The sequence below is a fragment of the Amblyomma americanum genome, chromosome 11 (genome assembly GCF_052857255.1).
Source record: "Amblyomma americanum isolate KBUSLIRL-KWMA chromosome 11, ASM5285725v1, whole genome shotgun sequence".
Lineage (NCBI taxonomy): Eukaryota > Metazoa > Arthropoda > Arachnida > Ixodida > Ixodidae > Amblyomma > Amblyomma americanum.
The window spans coordinates 130,437,058-130,454,782 of NC_135507.1; the positions used below are offsets into that span (position 1 = coordinate 130,437,058).

The following is a 17,725-nucleotide window of genomic DNA, read 5'->3' on the forward strand; positions in this document are numbered from 1 at the left end:
TACTTTGTTCCGCTCTAGGGGAGAAAAATTAAACTACCAAAATGTTGCTTTGTATTTAAATAACCAGCCAATACAAGAAGTAAGCAGTTTTAAATATCTTGGCGTATATCTTGATTCTGATATGCACTGGAAGAATCAAGTAAAGCAAGTTTGCTCAAAGCTGGCATATGGTTGCCATATTTTATTACAAGCGCGAGAATGCTTTAATTTCTCTATACTCCGAATACTCTACTTTGCTTTTATACAAAGCCAGCTAATCTACTGCATGGAGTCATGGGGTAACACATACCCCACATATCTCGAACCTGTAATCCGATTGCAGAAGAGAGCGATAAGAATAATTACTTATTCAAAATATACTGACTCTACTGAACCACTTTTCAAGTCCACCGGAATTCTACCTTTCCATTCCATGTATACATTAAAGATAGCCCAGACAATTTATAAAATACTACAGCTCAATGAACCGCTTCCCCACAGTATCTTTATAACTCCTAAAAGGGAGACTAGGGCTGCTAGTGCAAAACATTCCAATTTGCCCGCCTGTCACAATACTTACGGGCAAAGATTATTAGAATTCAATGGAGTTTTAATCTGGAATGGCATTCCTAATGAGGTTAAAACAGAAACAAATTTTGTACGATCCCTCAAAATGTTCCTGATGAATATGTGAAGTATATGGTATGAATTTTTTACTTTTTGTTTCAAAGAGAAATATGTTTTTTGTGAGCGTTTTGTTTGTATTCCTGTATTTTTTCTCCGCAAATCTTATAACGTTCTAATTTTCATTTTAGGAATAGAAATGTTCGTTTCCGCGTGCTGCAAATATGTTGTATTGTATTGTGTTGGACCCGAAACTAGCCCCTGGCTATGGGTCCAGTTATTATTGTACATATTGAATTGTGCTCAGTTTCATTTTCGAATAAAAAAAAAAGGTAGAAGTATCACATGACAAATCACGAAAACAGAAAAAACGCGCGCACAAGCTAGTTTATAAAACACGGCTTGTAAGCGTCTTCAGGTTTCTTCTACGCACATCTGTCGCTCTCGCATTGCTTAATATTACCACTACCGACTGCCAAGATATTAATCTGATTTTGGGCTTACCACGAAAACTCTGATGGGCTTGATGTTGCTGGTGAGGTCGAAGAAGTACCCCTGTGGAGCGACCTCCCGGGAGTAGTGTTCCACCCGGAACGCCCGCGTCTCGGTAGCGAGGATGTAGCTGCCTTCCAGGATGCTGGCACGCAAGATGTATGTCCGGTTGGGGTCTTTCAAGAAGCCTACCGTGACAACGTTGTAGAGACCCGTGGTTCCAATGGGTGCGACGGCGAACTGCAGCCTGAAGTTGAAGTCAAGTTTACTTTTCAGCGAGTAAGGATATTGAAAAATAAAAACTGCTCAGGCACACGCGCGCGCACACACACACACACACACACACACACACACACACACACACACACACACACACACACACACACACACACACACACACACACACACACACACACACACACACACACACACACACACACACACACACACACACACACACACACACGCACACACGCACACACGCACACACGCACACGCACACACGCACACACGCACACGCACGCACACGCACGCACGCACGCACGCACGCACGCGCGCGCGCGCGCACACACACACACACACACACACACACACCGAATTGCATTCCGTATTGTGTGAAAGAACCGCTATCGAAGTATCGGAACTTCTGAAGCTGTTGCAGTTCTGCCTTGAGAACACTTTGTTTTCTGGGGTGAATAACAATAATAAAAATAACTGGTTTTTTGGGGAAAGGAAATGGCGCAGTATCTGTCTCATATATCGTTGGACACCTGAACCGCGCCGTAAGGTAAGGGATAAGAGAGGGAGTGAAAGAAGAAAGGAAGAATTAGGTGCTGTAGTGGAGGGCTCCGGAATAATTTCGACCACCTGGGGATCTTTAACGTTCACTGACATCGCACAGCACACGGGCGCCTTAGCGTTTTTCCTCCATAAAAACGCAGCCGCCGCGGTCGGGTTCGAACCCGGGAACTCCGGATCAGTAGTCGAGCACCCTATAGACAAGTTCATGGCACCGCTATGGGCGTATCTATATCAGTGACCACCGCAAACTTACCATGGAAGCAATAGAAGCTCGCGCGCTGCCTACCTTCTAATCGCACCTAATGGTTTTTGTATTTTACATAGATGGCTGCTTCTGCATTATCAAAAAGGATGCGTTAGGTGCTTTCACAGATCGCATCAGTTGCATGGAAGATTCCATTCAATTCAATGTAGAGGAGGAGACTGCCCGTTGTCTTCCTTTCCTGGACGTTTTGGTCGAACGCCGCGGCAACCGCCCTTCATTCAAAGTTTTTAGAAAGGAAACCCACACAGGCCGGTACTTTCAATTCAATTCTGTTCACCCGGTTTTTCCACAAACGCGCCGTCGTGGCTTATCTCGTCCGTCGTGCCAAAAACATCTGCCCGAGGCCAGAAGATTGGGCTGCTGATCTACGCCAAGTGCGCCGAGAACTTAGCGAATGCGGCTACCCCGAGCTCTTGGCGGATTCCGTTCTTCAACGGTCATCACGCCCATCAGAACCGGTTGATCCTCCTCGCCGAGCCCGAGCCGCTATCCCACATGTGTTGAGCGTGAGCGAGTCCTTGGCTCGTGTTCTGCGCACTTACGGGGTGCACGTCGCTCACGTTCCCGTGTGCAAGCTGAGGCACGATCTGGTGGCCGTCAAAGACAAGATAATGAAAGGGAAGTTTCCTGGCGTCGTTTATAAGATTCTCAGCGCAGACTGCGACTACTGCTATATCGGCGAGAGCGGGAATTTCGAAAGACGATTGAGGGACCACAACAACAACTTCAGGAAGAAGAAAATTGCATCTAATGCACTTGCGGAACACGTGGAAGCCGCGACCCACAATATAGCCTGGGAAGAAGCATCATTGATCGCAAGAGAAAAGAATTGGCTGTCACGTCGATATCTGGAATCCCTGATAATCCAAACAACAGAAATGACTCTGAACCACAACGCAGGCATTATCCCGACAACGTACCTAAGATACTTCGGGCGATTACTGCGCCGCACTTAAGCTTTGTGCTTTGGGCTTTCCTCCCAGTGGTCAAGGCTTACGTGTGGAAGCCGAGACATCGTATTAACGACAACCTTTGGTCGGTGTTCGTTTATTAGTACATGAAGGACTAGAAGACAGATGTACACCACGACTGGACTAGGAGCAGTGCATTAATGAAAAGAGCAACTCCCAGCAAGGCTAGAATGAACATGCATGGCACAATCATCGCCACCTTAAGGTAATAACAAAGAGATGATAAGTAGCTCAATTAGAGCCGGCGATCTGAGGAAGCAGTTTCTTTTCCAGCAAGCGCTGGAGATTGATACTAGCCTTCCGGCTGTGGCGATGGGTGCGCCGCGTATGCCCATCCTAAACTTGCTGGGAGGTTGCTGCTTACATTAAAGCACAATTTTTAGCGCAGTCGCGGTATGCGTCTCTATTCTAGACCTTGTCGTTTTTGGCCGGTTCTCTATCATTTCCAGATTTCCACTGTCCTGCAAGCGGGTAGAGTAGGTCAGAGATCAAACAGTGGTTAATGACACCCTAGTCCAAATCAACAGGAAGAAATGGGGTTAGGCAGGGCATGTAATGCGAAGGCAAGATAACCGCATGGTACTTAAGGGTAACGGAGTGGATTCCAAGGGAAGGCAAGCGTAACAGGGGCTGGCATATATTTAGGTTGGTGGAAGGGAAGTGTTGCGGGCATATGGCGGGCGTAGTCAGACTGGCAACGATGATATCAAAGCACTTTGCATTGCTCAATGGGCCAGTGAGGACTTGCATTATAAGAAGGTCAGAACTCGTACGATTGTGAATATTGCCTCTGCAGTTTTTGTTTGTTCATTCTTCAAATCTGCCGCCACGCCGCTTTATCGCTTTGCTTGCGATTCAATGCATTAAGAACCAGCGCTAAAAACACACACAGAGGACGAGACGAGACACACAAAGGCGCTGAAACTTACAACTGAATTTTATTCGATAGTAAGAAGTCAATTCATACAATGCACACGCACGTGTAAGGTTGTCCAGTCAAACACAGATGCGCTGTAATCGCCCACATGCGATACCCCCACCCCTCCAAAAAAAAAACACATTAAACAAATTTCCAAATCACGTGCGCTATTGTCAATCCCGCTACCCACAATGAAGCAAGCTCATTTCCCTGCGTGACAAGCTAATCGATGTTTTGCGCACACATAGCTTGCCAAGCAGAGAAATGAGCTTGCTTCATTGTGGGTAGCGGGATTGACAATAGCGCACGTGCCTTGGAAATTTGTTTCATATGTTTTTTTTGGTGGGGGGGGGGGGTTATCGCATGTGGGTGATTACAGCGCATCTGTGTTTGACTGGACAACCTTACGCGTGTGTGTGTATTGTATAAATTGACTTCTTACTATCGAATAAAATTCAGTTGTAAGTTTCAGCGCCTTTGTGTGTCTCGTCTCGTCCTCTGTGTGTGTTTTTAGCGCTGGTTCTTAATGTAATGGATCGCAACCAACTCGCCCAATCCTCATTTCTTCTACAGTTGCGATGGAAAACGCGACTAGATTTATATCTCGATTGGTTTCATCCAGGCAGAGCTGATTCTACTTTGTTCCAGAATGTTCTAGCAACTTTGCAAGCTTTTTCTCGAGAGTTCGCTATGAGCTTTAAATTGAGCACGGCCGACAGCGGCGGCATTCTGTTCGACGACAGCCGAGTACGCTTGTTGCTACGCCGCCGCCGAGTGATTCAGTCCATTGTGGTCGAAAGTCACCCCAAATAGAGGGTTTTGTTTAGATGCAACTTCGGCTGTCTTTCTGCTCCTTGGAAGGCAGTCACCAATTTGTGACAATATCTACTTCTCCAACGGTTTCGGACGGTGCACAGTCCTTCATGAGAGTAAAAGTTGAGTGAACGCAGAGATCCGGGTACTCAGTGGAGAGAGAGAGGCGGAACTTTCTCTTCATTGAACAAAAAAGAGCGAAAGCGAAGAGAGGCGAGTTTATTTCCGAGGAGACGCCGGCAAGAAGTATTACTGGTAGAGGCTTCTTTCGAGGGGAGCAAGAAGTTCGTAGACAAGGGAAGAAAATAATAGCCTAAACATTCAAATACAGAGTTGAGAAATCGCGATCCTGTCGACCGCGCCAGTTGAGTTTCGCCATTCAGGTGGTGATGAGAGGAAACACCTTGTTGACGATGAGATCGGGGTTTCTTGATGACCCTGTGGTACTAACTCGCAAACATTCACGTTACTCAAGAAAGGAGATGGATAACTATTTATTTACTACATAAAACAAGAATAAACAAAGCAAGGAGAAAACTATTTACAAATGTTAGCGCAAAAATAAGAGACAATCACAAGAAAGGTGGACACGACAACGCGCTCACGTGCTTGTCTCATGTGCTTTTTTCTTGATTTTTGCGTTTTAATGCTTTTTGGCTGGTCGTCATTCTTTCTGATCCAAATCAGTCATGTTACTTTGGCCCTTTACACCACGTGTCATGCCTGTTATTGTTCTTTCTCCGATCTATTCGTTTTTAACTAAGTCATGTTTTTAGAGTTTTTTTTTATCGCTTTTATGACCCTACTCATCTTTCTGACGTTAGCTGCAGCTGATAGGTGGTGTGACGGTGAACCTATATGTTATGTGTTTCTTTCAGTAAAAAATCTGTTGTCAGTAGCGCGTTGTCTTGTCCACCTTTCTAGTGATTGTCTCTTATTTTTGCGCTAAAATTTGTACATAGAACTATGCACCAACTAGCCCCGCAGCAAGTGTTACTTGCGAGAACTATTTACATGACTAAACCGTTGATCAGACGAATTCAGCCCTCGTTCAACCCAGTGCGCTTGTTTTTAAACCCTCTGTCTCCGCCCATAGCGGGGACAGCCACCAATAAGATTACAAGCCACATACCTCCCCAATCAGTGGTCAGGGAAAGGAAAATAAGGTTTCGGCCAACTAATCACAGATTGGGGAAAGTGCTGATTAAACATTTGGGAAAGGAGATGTTGCAATCAAATACACAAAGAGAACAAACGCGACCACCCTCTCCCACGGCACCCACGGCCCAGCCGTTACCACTTTCCTATCTTTTTCGCACACACGACAAACATATGCCGACGAAACGATCCCTAAAGTGTTCACAGAACACACCGCCAGAGACGAACACAGTCGTTACGGGAATAGTGGGTTTCCGGTCACTCGGCTAATACTCAGCCGTATCTCGTGCGCCCCCGAAGCCTCGTCAACCCCTTAACAACGACCACATGTCGACAGCTGTACATGGTTAGGCTTCTTAAGACGGGTTATGCCCGTGACGGCGCTGAGTAAACAAAGACTTCCGCCGCACGAAGGGGAGGCCAGGACGGGACGGGTCCCTTTGCTGACGACTTCCGACCCCACAGGAGCGGCCTTCCTTGCGAACACAAGACCAACGAGTTCACGGAAAGGTCAGAAAACTCCACATACAGTTTTATTATTCTGATTCTTTAAAACGTAATTGCAAAATGCGGAGATGGAAGGGACGCAAAAGGATTTTTTGTCTCCTCTAAATTCGCAGCAAAAATTCGAAGCATTGTTGTACCCATTTTTTTAAATGAGATATCCAAAAAAAATGGGTACCCCAGTTTAGTTCAATCATCCGACGCATTAGCCAAAAACTTAAGAAATACAGAACAAAGACAGCTCTATTCTTTCCCCAGTCACACGCCAGAAGAATCGGACGCATTCTGCCCCGCCTCCCTCTTCTGACATCCATGGTCTGCGGCTACTGACCCGGCAGGCTTCCATACGAGGGCTTAAAAAGCCAAGCTGCACCTCGCCCGCAGCCACACCATGAAGAAGGGACCGAGCCGGCCCCGAAACATCGTGTTCTTTTCCAAAAATTAACTTTGGTTGGCGTCAGTCATCTTTCTCCTAAATTAAATTTCCCAAGTAGACAGACTTCTGTCAAATATTTTCTTTGCAGTCATACAAATATATGTAATGTATACCGGGTGTTGCAGGGAATGCGTTAAGTAATTTTCAAAAATAGAATTTTTGAGGTAAAATTTTCGATTTTGCCTCATGGTATTGCCAGGCTTGGCGGACACCAGAAAACAAGTGAATCATTTTAACGAGGTGGTTAACTAATTTTTAAAGATTATCTCTTTGATGATGATGATGCTAGGTTTTTATGGCGCAAGGGAAACTAAGGCCAAAGAGCGTCAAGCACGATGTTTTTGGTCGACTCGGGCTAAAATGTGTACAGATAATAACAATAAAACCAGGAGTATAGGGCCTAAAGGTAGTGAGTATGTGCATGACTATTGAGTCTGAAGAGGGTGCCTAAATATTTGGTGGAATGGCTTAAAATTATGTATAGTGCCTAAAACTTGTTCTAGCAGAAGTTATATATGAACGACGAAGCAATCAATCAATGAGCATTTATTTCACCAACAAAGTGTACAGGTGGTGAAAAAGGGCGGCGGAGAAAAAGCTGCAAGTTTTGCAGCTTGACAAAAGCCCACGTAGCCTCAACCACAGTCCTTGCTTGAGCAAGAGGAGCGAGGCGTCTGGCAGCTATGGGTAACCTCAGCACTCTCCTCAGCAATGAGGAGGTGCTGAGGTTACTGTGAATATGAAATCTCTCTTAAAAAACCTACATCAGTTAAAAATTTAAATACTGTATCCAATGGGACATGCGGGGATCACCTAAAATAATGAAGGGTGCATTGGTATTTTAAATGTGTAAAGTTCAGTAAAGGGCTATCGTCTTTGCATATCTAGACTGGAGCATATGATTAATGTGTGAAACACTGAGATGTGGACTCCACATCCCGCGTATTGTAGATACTGTAAAAGATGCGAGCATGTATGTATGTATGTCCTATCCTCAGTCTGCAGAGAGCAGTTTCTTTGAATCTATTTTGTTTTTCGGTGGCATGCCTCCCAATCCGAGGTTTTATTGTGTGACGTTTGTTGTCTGTTTCTTCATCCCAATCCTGCTGCCACTCTTTGTAAAGTGCAGCCTTAATATATAGCCTGAGGTCCTGGTATGTAAGTTGTTTTATATCCATCCTACTCAGTTCGGCACCTTATGCTGCAAGCTTATCAGCTTCTTCATTTCCATCTATTCCACAGTGACCTGGCACCCACCATACTGCAATTTTCAAAATCAATGTGTGTGCAGACATAAGTATTTCAAGGGGAAATTCAGTACAGGGTTTTTACAGGGTTTTCCAGAAGGCAGCGCCATTATCACACTTAAGGAATCAGTATATAACAGAGCTTGGGACTTTCTTTTCCAGGATGAATCTAACAGCCAACAGAATACCATGGCATTCCGCAGTAAATATGCTTGTGTGTCTATTCATTGTTTTTGTTTCAGAAAATTGACAACTGTGCACTGCACATGAAACTGAGGATGTCTTTGAGGCATCAGTATAAAACTCTGTGCACTGATATTTTGCTTGTGGGCACAGGAAATGCTGTTTTATGCCAATTGGTGACCGACCCATTCTTACCAACCTTACGAAAAGATGTGCCGCAGTCAATTGGATACACTTGCGAGGGAGCAATTATTTCTTTAGAAGAAGTTACCAAAATGTTGGAGACAGGTATGTCCATGTCTTGGACAAGTGTGGCGACACTAATGGGTAAAAGTGGGTTTTCAGACGGTCGGTTTGAAAAGAGCAGTTTACTGGTTGGGTTTCGCAAACGCGCGTTGCATGGATGGTCAGCATGAGATAATACCTCCATAGCGCACGTTATACATGTGTATTTCCGTCGTCGTTCAAGTGACCATTGGTTCGCCTCAACGTACAAACTTGCAATTGGGCTTGTACGGAAAGCATCAGTAGCCAACCGCAGACCAAGGTGGTACATAGCGTCGAAGATTTTTAAGGTGCTTTTTCGTGTTCACTCGTACACTACTTAGCCGTAGTCTATACGTGAAAGAACTACACTATTTAGAAGACTCAGCATGCAGTCTCGATCTGTACCACAAGACCGGTGGAACAGTATTTTTAAAAGGTTCATTGATTTCATGCACTTAAGTCTTAGCTGCTTGATGTGTTTGATGAATGTTAGCTTTTCTTCGACTATGACGCCAAGACATTTGTGCTCTTTTTGGACAGCAATACTCTGCCCGTTGAGTGTGATGTCAGGTTTAGGTCTAATACCATGTAATACCATACAGTTTACTACGGAAGAGGAAGTAGATGGCCGTCTGCCTTTTTTAGACGTTGTGGTGAAACACGATGGCCCTGGAAGATCATTCAGTGTATTCCGGAAGCACACACACACTGGCATGTACCTCAACTTAAGTTCCGTACACCCGACCTGTCACAAGAAGTCCGTTGTCGCGTCGCTTGTCCGCCGATCGAAGAACCTCTGCTCTACTCTGGAAGAGAAAGAGACAGGTCTGGACACCGTTCGCCGCGACCTGATGGCTTCGGGCTATCCCAGTTCTTTTATACGAAAATCCGAGAATCGCCTAGCTCACCCGCCACCACAGCAACCTCAGCGAGAGAAGAAAAGGATTCCGATACCCTATGTCCCCGGAGTAAGTGAAAGTTTATCCCGCATATTCCAGTCGTACGAAGTCGACGTCGCACATGTACCCACGCGGAGGCTGAGACACGCGATGGTTACAGTGAAAGACAAGATAAAGAAGAAGTTCCCGGGCTACTTGTATAGGGTTCCCTGCGCTGATTGTGAGCATGTCTATATTGGTGACACTGGTGATTTTCGGAAAAGATTGCAGCAGCACCACAATGATGTCAAGAACAAGCGCGTGGCAACAAACGCACTGGCTGATCATGCTATCTCTGAGGGCCGTGACATCGACTGGGACGGCACGAAGATAATCGGAAAAGAAAAGAGCAAGACGACAAGGCTTTACCTAGAATATTTTTATATTCAGACGACGGCAAACACGCTTAATCGCAACGAAGGCAATCTACCCCCGATATACTCCCGCTGCTTGTGTCATATCATGAAACCTATATAACTTACCTTCACTCCTGTCTTTCTTTCATTGTGAACATGGCCCCCGTAAGGCGGGGCCGAAACGTCATCTTTTTACGATTGGCCGGCGCTTGAAGATTTTCCGCCATGAACATACCCGACCAGACGGATTTGCGTCGAACCCTGAATTTCTAAGGCAACTTTCAACTCTTGTAAAGTAAATGGGCTATTGTATCCTCCTACTGATGGCCTTTTTATAATTGTGATCAGGTTTGCGCTCCTCAGCTAGCTTCTATCTCAAGAAGGAATCTATATAATGTGTTGAGCTAAAAGTGTATTCGAAGTGTTTGCCTAGTGCGTCTGCATCGTGCTCCAATGTATCACCAGCAGTGCTAACAAGAGAAATTAGATGTGTACTATGCCCTTTAAGTGCTTTTTGTCTACTCTACACTTTATGTGTATCTGTGTAGGAATTTACAGAGGAGAGAAACGATTGCCAACTTTCCTGTTTGGATATACGGCGAGTACGCCAGCCATTTACTTTAGCTCGCCTAATGGTTGTCAAGTTGTGAATCGTAGGATAACGGCGGAATTTTTACCGTGCATTATTTCGGTCCTGACGAGCTTTCTTGCACTGCGCATTCCACCATGGACTTCGTTTGTTTTCTGTTTTACCTGTTGTCTGTGGGATGGATTTCTGTGCAGCGTCTGTTATATGCAGTGTGGTCAGGGATTGAGATTCAACTATACCTAGTTCTGTAATTGATGAACAGATGAACAGGGCAATGATGATAGTTCCCGGAACATCTTCCAATCACCAATCTGTTCTTTAAACTTCCTAGGGTTTTTTACCCTCGAGCTGATATTTTCTGTACATTTTAAAGAAATAGGAAAGTGATCACTTCAATACGGGTTTTCAATATTAGCCCACTCAGTAGCTTCCAAGAGCAATGGAGAACCAATAGCAACGTCTATCGCTGTGTATGAGTGTGTGTTGAAATAAGGTATGTTGGTTTTTTTCTATTTAATATACATGAGCCAGAGGAGAACAGGAATTTTTCCATTAGCGTTTCTCGAGAATCTGTTCTGGTACCTAGCAATAATGGGTGGTGAGCGTTAAAATCCGCAACCAACAGGAATAGTTCGTGAAGTTGGACAATGAGTGTTTCGAGTTGATCAGTCGACAGCCAATGATCTGGCGGGATATATAGGGAACATATATGGTTATTACTCTGCCAAAGGTTAGGGCTCGTATTGCCACTGCTTCTAAATCAGACGCCAGTGGAAGACATTGCGAGGCAATTGAATTCTGCACCATAATAGCAACGCCACCTGATGAGTGCACACTGCCTAACCTGTCCTTCCGGTATACTGCGTACTTCTTTAGAATGCTTGTGTGTGTTGTGTTTAAGTGCGTTTCTTGTAGGAAAAGTATGCTTGGTTGATGTTCCGCGAGTATTTCATATATGTCATCCAGGTTCTTAAGTAGACCTCGGCAGTTCCATTGGATAATGCTCTCTAAAGTCATAGTTCTTTGTGAGGAAGCGCAGATTTGTGGGAGTTATTCAGATGTCGCCGCTTCTATCAGGCGGCTTGAGTGGTGCATGCCTTTTCGATTTAAGGCGGTCTAGAAGACTCCGCCTTTCTATGGGGACCTCCATCAGCGCCTCGATCCGACGCTGAGGGTCACGGTGTCATGTCCATTGCTTCCGGTGGAGACGCGGAAGCAGACGGGAAGTTTTCCGAGAGAGAGACTCCCTCTCATTTGTCTGTGGTTTCCCAGAGGTCTGCGAAAAGTTGACCTCTGGGACATAGAAGTCTGGTGCAGCCGGAGGCTTCTTGATGAGGGGCCGTAGTGGACGCGCGTCTGTGATGCTGAATTGCGTGCCCACTGACACGAGACGCCGCCCGGCCATCCGGCGTGCTGCGTCAGCGTAGGATCTTTCGCAGAGAAGCGAGAGCTTCTTCCGGGCTTCCGAGAATTTGATGTTTTCTGTTACTTTCAGGTGAAATATTTTTTTCTCGCTTTGAAATTTCCGGTATGATCGCGAGTAGGCGGCATGTGGCCCGTGGCAGTTTGGACACTCTAATGATGGATGCTCATGGTCACCGCACTTCGCACATGCGAGTTTCGTCCGGCACGTTTTTGATCCGTGTCCGTAATTTTAGGAATTGAAACATCTTCTGGGATTGGAGATATATCGACAGAATTTGCAGTGGATGAACTCTGCATTTACAGCGCCTGGAAGACGAGACCGTTCAAAAGTCAAGACGATGGGGGATGTCACCACCTCTTCATCGTCCCGCCTTATGGTGATGCGACGAAGGGCAATGACACGTTGATCTCGGAAGCCTTCCAGGAGGTGAACTTCTGTTTCTTGGATCAGATCACGCTCTGATATGACATCTTGCACAGTATTTAGATTCCAGTTGGGAGTGATGGTCACCAGGAGCAAACTGCTTTTGCCTCAGGGATGTCAGAGTGGTCTTTCTGGGACACTTCAATAAGGTCACCAGATGAGAGTTTCTTTGCTTTGTACTTTTTCCCAGACAGTTTGTCAAGGGTTCGAGCGATAACGAAAACAGATATAGCTGCAACGGGGTCATTATCTATCAGGGAGTGTATCACTAAGTGAGGAAAGTGGTCAACTTCAGGTCGGGTACTGGTGAATGTTTCATCGGTGCGGTTCCTTTCCAGGGTACCGACCAGGTTCTTTTGAAGAAGGGGTACTCATGCGCGATGGATATACTGACGGTTCCTAAATGTCGCCTGTGGTTCACCGTCTTATACACAGGAAGGTCCAAGAACCCCCCTACCGGTAAACAGACGGCGAGCCCGTCGGCCGGGGCTTGACCATGGCCCCGACGGCCACCGTTCATGGTTTCTATCCTTCGCCTTACAGCATATCACCACGGTGCGGATGACGGCTTCGGTATGGGGGATAAGGGTCCGTGGTGGCGCTAAGCACCATCACTTTGAGACTCAGGGTGTCCTTGCGGAGAAAAAATATCTTTTTAACTATTAGAGTTAGGCGCTTAGTTGCAATTAGAGATTGCTAGCCGGACGTTAGTTACCATCATATCAGTTCTTAGAATTCCGAAAACGTGATTACCGTAACAGCTGTGGCTCGACAAAGTCTGGCTGCATCGTGCGAAAATACATCCGCTTTCGAAAGCATGCAGGCAAAGCAACCCCTCCAGTGAACGCAACTAGTCGAAACAGCCAAATTTTGTCGAGCCACAGCCGCAAGGGTAATCGCGTTTTATAAATTCTATAACTGGTATGGCGGCTACTAGCGACCAACTACATACGTCTAATTGCAACCAAGAGCCTGACAGATAGTTAAAAGCCAATTATTATAAATTAGTTATCCAGCTTACTAGTTAAGGGAAGAAACAGCGCAATGAAACACGGACACACGAAGAACGGACACACACGAGCGCTAGTGTGTGTCCGTTCTTCGTGTGTCCGTGTTTCATTGCGCTGTTTCTTCCCTTAAATGCATTACCAACTAGCCCGGAACATTGCTCTTCTTACTAGTTAAGATGACTCACCAGTTGTCTGCTGTGCGCCAACGCTGGCAATACCATGGCGCGAAAGCCACATTTTTACCTAAAAAATGCTATTTTTAAAAATTCCTTAGTCCTGCCTGTAACACCATCTATAAGGGAAGACCAGGCCCAGACGAAGACCAGAAACTGGTCGAAACGTTGTTATTAAATTTGTTAGTTTTTTCACAGTCCGTCGATGTACCGATTCTAAATTCTAATAATTAACTTTTTACTATTACCGATAGGCACCTGATTCTTTTCGCAAACATAAATAACATCATAGCAACTGTGGAAACCTGTTTCCCCCTTCTATTTCGACGCGGCCCATCTTCGTCGGCGGTCACACAGCACCGGCTGGGCGAGGAGGGAAGTCTCCCTCATGGGGGAAAGGAAACGGCGACGGGAGCGCCACCTCGTAGGTTACGCGGAATCCTGCGGGACCTCACAGAGTCTCTTCGGGATCCGGCCAGTGTCGTGACCGGTTGCAGCCGCACGCTCTCGTCACTTTCCGCGGCAGGCGCACGGGGATCCGTTGCGCCTTGCCGCTGGACTTCTGGTTCCAGGCAGCGAAGCCAGTGCAGCAAACGTGCGCTCTGGTCGCCTTCCCCAGCAAATGCTAGGGAACGGCTTTGCCCCAAGCATGCAGCGCCCACGGGAAAACCCGGCCGCCATTGTCGGCGCATACAAATGTTCGCCGCCGATACTTCCGAAGTCGCGCCCCTGCCCCAGCCGGTAAGTCGGAGGTCCTTCTTACGTAGCCTTCTATTTCTGAGGAATGCGTCGTTGATGATTTGTAGCTAGCTGGCCCGCTCTGTGTATCAATTGCAACTGTAATAAATAGCATATGGGTGTTAACACTATTGTCGTCCCGTCCCCTGAGCACGAACCCCTCCGCGGTTAGCGAGCGGGAACGCTGCATCCGCGGAGTGGGAGTGCGGCCGGGGCGAAAGGCTTTGTCCCCCCGATATTTCCACACAACACAAGTCATACCGCCTGGCCTCGAGGAAGCTTTTTAGTTCTTTTTTTACAAACGCTCACAAGTTACTTTCACGCATTGCTCTCATACTTGGAAGAGTGGGCATGTCAGTTGGTTGCCTGGCAGAGCTATGACAAACCCCTTCATGTTGTTCACGCACATTCTTCGATCGGCAGCGCCAAGCAAAATTTGTTTGTTTTATTTATTTATTTATTTCTACAGATGCTGCGACCTAGTACAGATTTTAGCAGGGTGGGAAAAACAAACAAAATACAAGCATCTAAACGCACTCAAATTTATAACATTTGCAGGCACTTCTCAAACATCAGTAAAAATTTATGATTAACAGTCTCGCTATTAATTTGTTCAATTCAGTAATTGTCCTCGGAAAAAGAATATTTAAAGCAATGATTTCGCGCGTTCAAAGGGGTTATTGTTAGTGCATGTATTTGTCTCGTGTTATAACCTGACGAGTAAGCAAAATAATTAGAAGTATTAACTTTATTATGACCTTTTATGAGGTGGAAGAAAAAGTTTAATCGACAAACACGACTGCACTAAACGACTCGGGGGAACCCACTTTGCCTCAATAGCTCACTTACAGATGCACGGCCATTAGAGATAAAAACAATTCTATTTTATACTGTATTCGCTCTAATTTCTGAATGTTTGTTTTACGTGAAAGGGTCCCCGATGATTACAGCATATTGTAGTACCGTATGGAAGAGGGAATTGTACGCCAATAAACGAACACTAGGTGGGGATGACTCTAGTGAGCGCCTCAAGAAAAAGTGTTTCCGCATTGAATTTGCTACGACAGCGTCTATGTGTTTTCACCACGAAAGGTTGTTAGTAATCCATAGGACCAAATATTTATACTCTGTTCCCCTCTAATAATGATATGTTTGTACCGCACACAAAATGAAGAGGTATTTTCTTGTGTGTAATTTACATAACGACAGTTCTTTCAAAATTAATGCACATGCACATTGCCACTTGTTGCACCACGCAACCACCGTCGCTAGGTCATTATTTAGACGCACCTGGTTGTCAACGGAAGACACAACTGGATACAAAATACAGTCGCCCGCGTACAGCTTCACGCGGAATGAAATATCACAATGTTATTAATAAACAATGAAAATAAGAGTGGTCCCAAAACGGATCCCCGGGAGACGCTAGACATAACCCGGACACTGCTAGAAGAAATATTGCTTAGAGTGACGAATTGACACCCGATCGAGCGGTAAGCTGTTATTTATGTAAGTATCCAGTCGTTTTTAATATAATAACCTAATTTATTAATTAGTTTCTGTGACACCTTATGAAATGATTTGCGGAAATTCATGAATAATGCGTCTGCTTGGTTTCCTTGATTAATCGACTGAGCAAAGTCATGCACAGTTTCAACTAACTGTGTACTTGTAGAAAAGCCACGCCTGCAACCATGCTGAAACTCGGTAAGTACCTTGTGCTCGTCCAAGAAACCTAATATATGTTTATGAATTATATGTTCTAAAATATACATGATGTCGACGTCATAGAAATACATCGGTAATTCTCGATGTGTGCTTTTTTTCCGGTTTCGTGCAGAGGTTTAAACGCGGCTGTCTTCCAGTCGTCCGGTAAATGACCGTCATGTAAAGTTCTGCTGAATATTACTGTCAAGTATTTCGCGCACCACTCCGCATAGCGCTTCAGAAAAGTGTTTGTTATGTTGTCGGGACCTGGTTATTTTTTAACGTCAAGGTTCAAAAGCGAATTAAAAGCACCAGTCTCTGAAATTACTACATCAGATATGGCACAAAGTGCTGCAGAAAAGTTGGGCAGACAACCATTGTCCTTCGTGAATACCGACTGAAAGAATATGTTGAACGCAGAACAAACAGCCTCATTACGCACACGTTGGTCATCTACTATGACTTCGTTCGTGGAAGATTTGGGCGTGATTTTGCGCCAGAATCTCTCAGGAGACGTTCTAATGAACGAAGGCAGGAGTGTTTCGTAAAATTTTTCTTTGTCGCGAAATATTTTCTGCTTAAGTTGCTCTGAAATTGTCTCCACAGTTGGGTTTAATGTTGAGTTTCTGCTTGATTACTTTTTAACCTTTTAAGCCTTCGCTGCAAGCATTAAGTCTCCCGAGAAACCCATGTGTTACTGTGCACAATTTTTTTTTTTGCAATTTTGGAAACGATTCGCCCACAGCACCCCTGAAGCCCGGAAGTGTTTGCCCTCGAGTGGAAAAAAGAGAGCGAAAACAAAAAGAAAGATGCTGCGGAACCAAGCATGGGCGACCATTCACAAGATGTACCGAAGAGGTAGTCTATAAAATTCCCGTCTCGTGCGGTTGTTCCTATATAGGAAAACCGGGCGCTGTGTCGGTGAGCGAATCAGGGAACACGAAAGAAACCTGGAACACAATAAAGAGGGCCCGAATTTACCTAAGCATATCAGATCCTGCCCTCCACGCTCTGGTGAGCTATGTTTTTCAATGGTGCGTATTCTTGCCAGGAGTAGCAATGTAAATGCAAGAGAACTGAATGAAGAGTTTTATATCAGCAAGAAATACGGTTTGTGCGTCAGCGAAACATCAATATCTTTGTACAAGGCGGAAAAATTGTTTTTTGAGCGATGCTAATCATGTACAACTTGATGTGCGAACATGTTCCTTGCGCAGGCGCTGTCTGACTGTATATACTATATATGCATGTATGTGGTTTCTGTAAATTAAACCAGTTGTGAATGGCGCCCTGTCTGTTTCTCTTCTTTCGTGCGCGTGTGTGTGTGGTTTGGCGCCTTTAAACTACAATGCTCCTCTTAAAAACCAGGCGCCCTTGACAACAACGCAGACCTTTGCTGTGGCACCAGCTCGGCCAATGTCTAAACGTGTTTATTTTGGCTGCTCTACTGTATAGCTACGTTGCGTACCTGTTCCCTTTCGCACAATGTAGCTTGAATGCCTTAAGTAGTAGAAGCATGTGCCTGGAAGTATGAAGATATTCATCAACACTTTGCTTTGCATTGTGCCGCCAGCAATGGCTCTTAATGAAGCTCTCATATTCGTGTGGAGCAGAATTTCTGCAATCGACAGTTATTATTCTTTGGATGAATTTCTTGCAAGCAGATGTTTTCTCGTGAGGAGTTCAAATGTGTGCATTGAGATAAT

At 45.3% G+C, this 17,725-nt stretch overlaps 1 protein-coding gene across 1 annotated transcript in view; it reads right to left on the bottom strand.

Moving 5' to 3' along the window:
- The window catches only part of LOC144109893 (uncharacterized), a 651,790-nt gene that overhangs the window by 164,638 nt on the left and 469,427 nt on the right, over positions 1–17,725 (bottom strand). Inside the window, exon 5 of the mRNA XM_077642657.1 lies at positions 1,108–1,342. Coding sequence (XP_077498783.1) covers positions 1,108–1,342 — 235 coding nt within the window. The remainder of the gene's footprint in view (positions 1–1,107; positions 1,343–17,725) is intronic.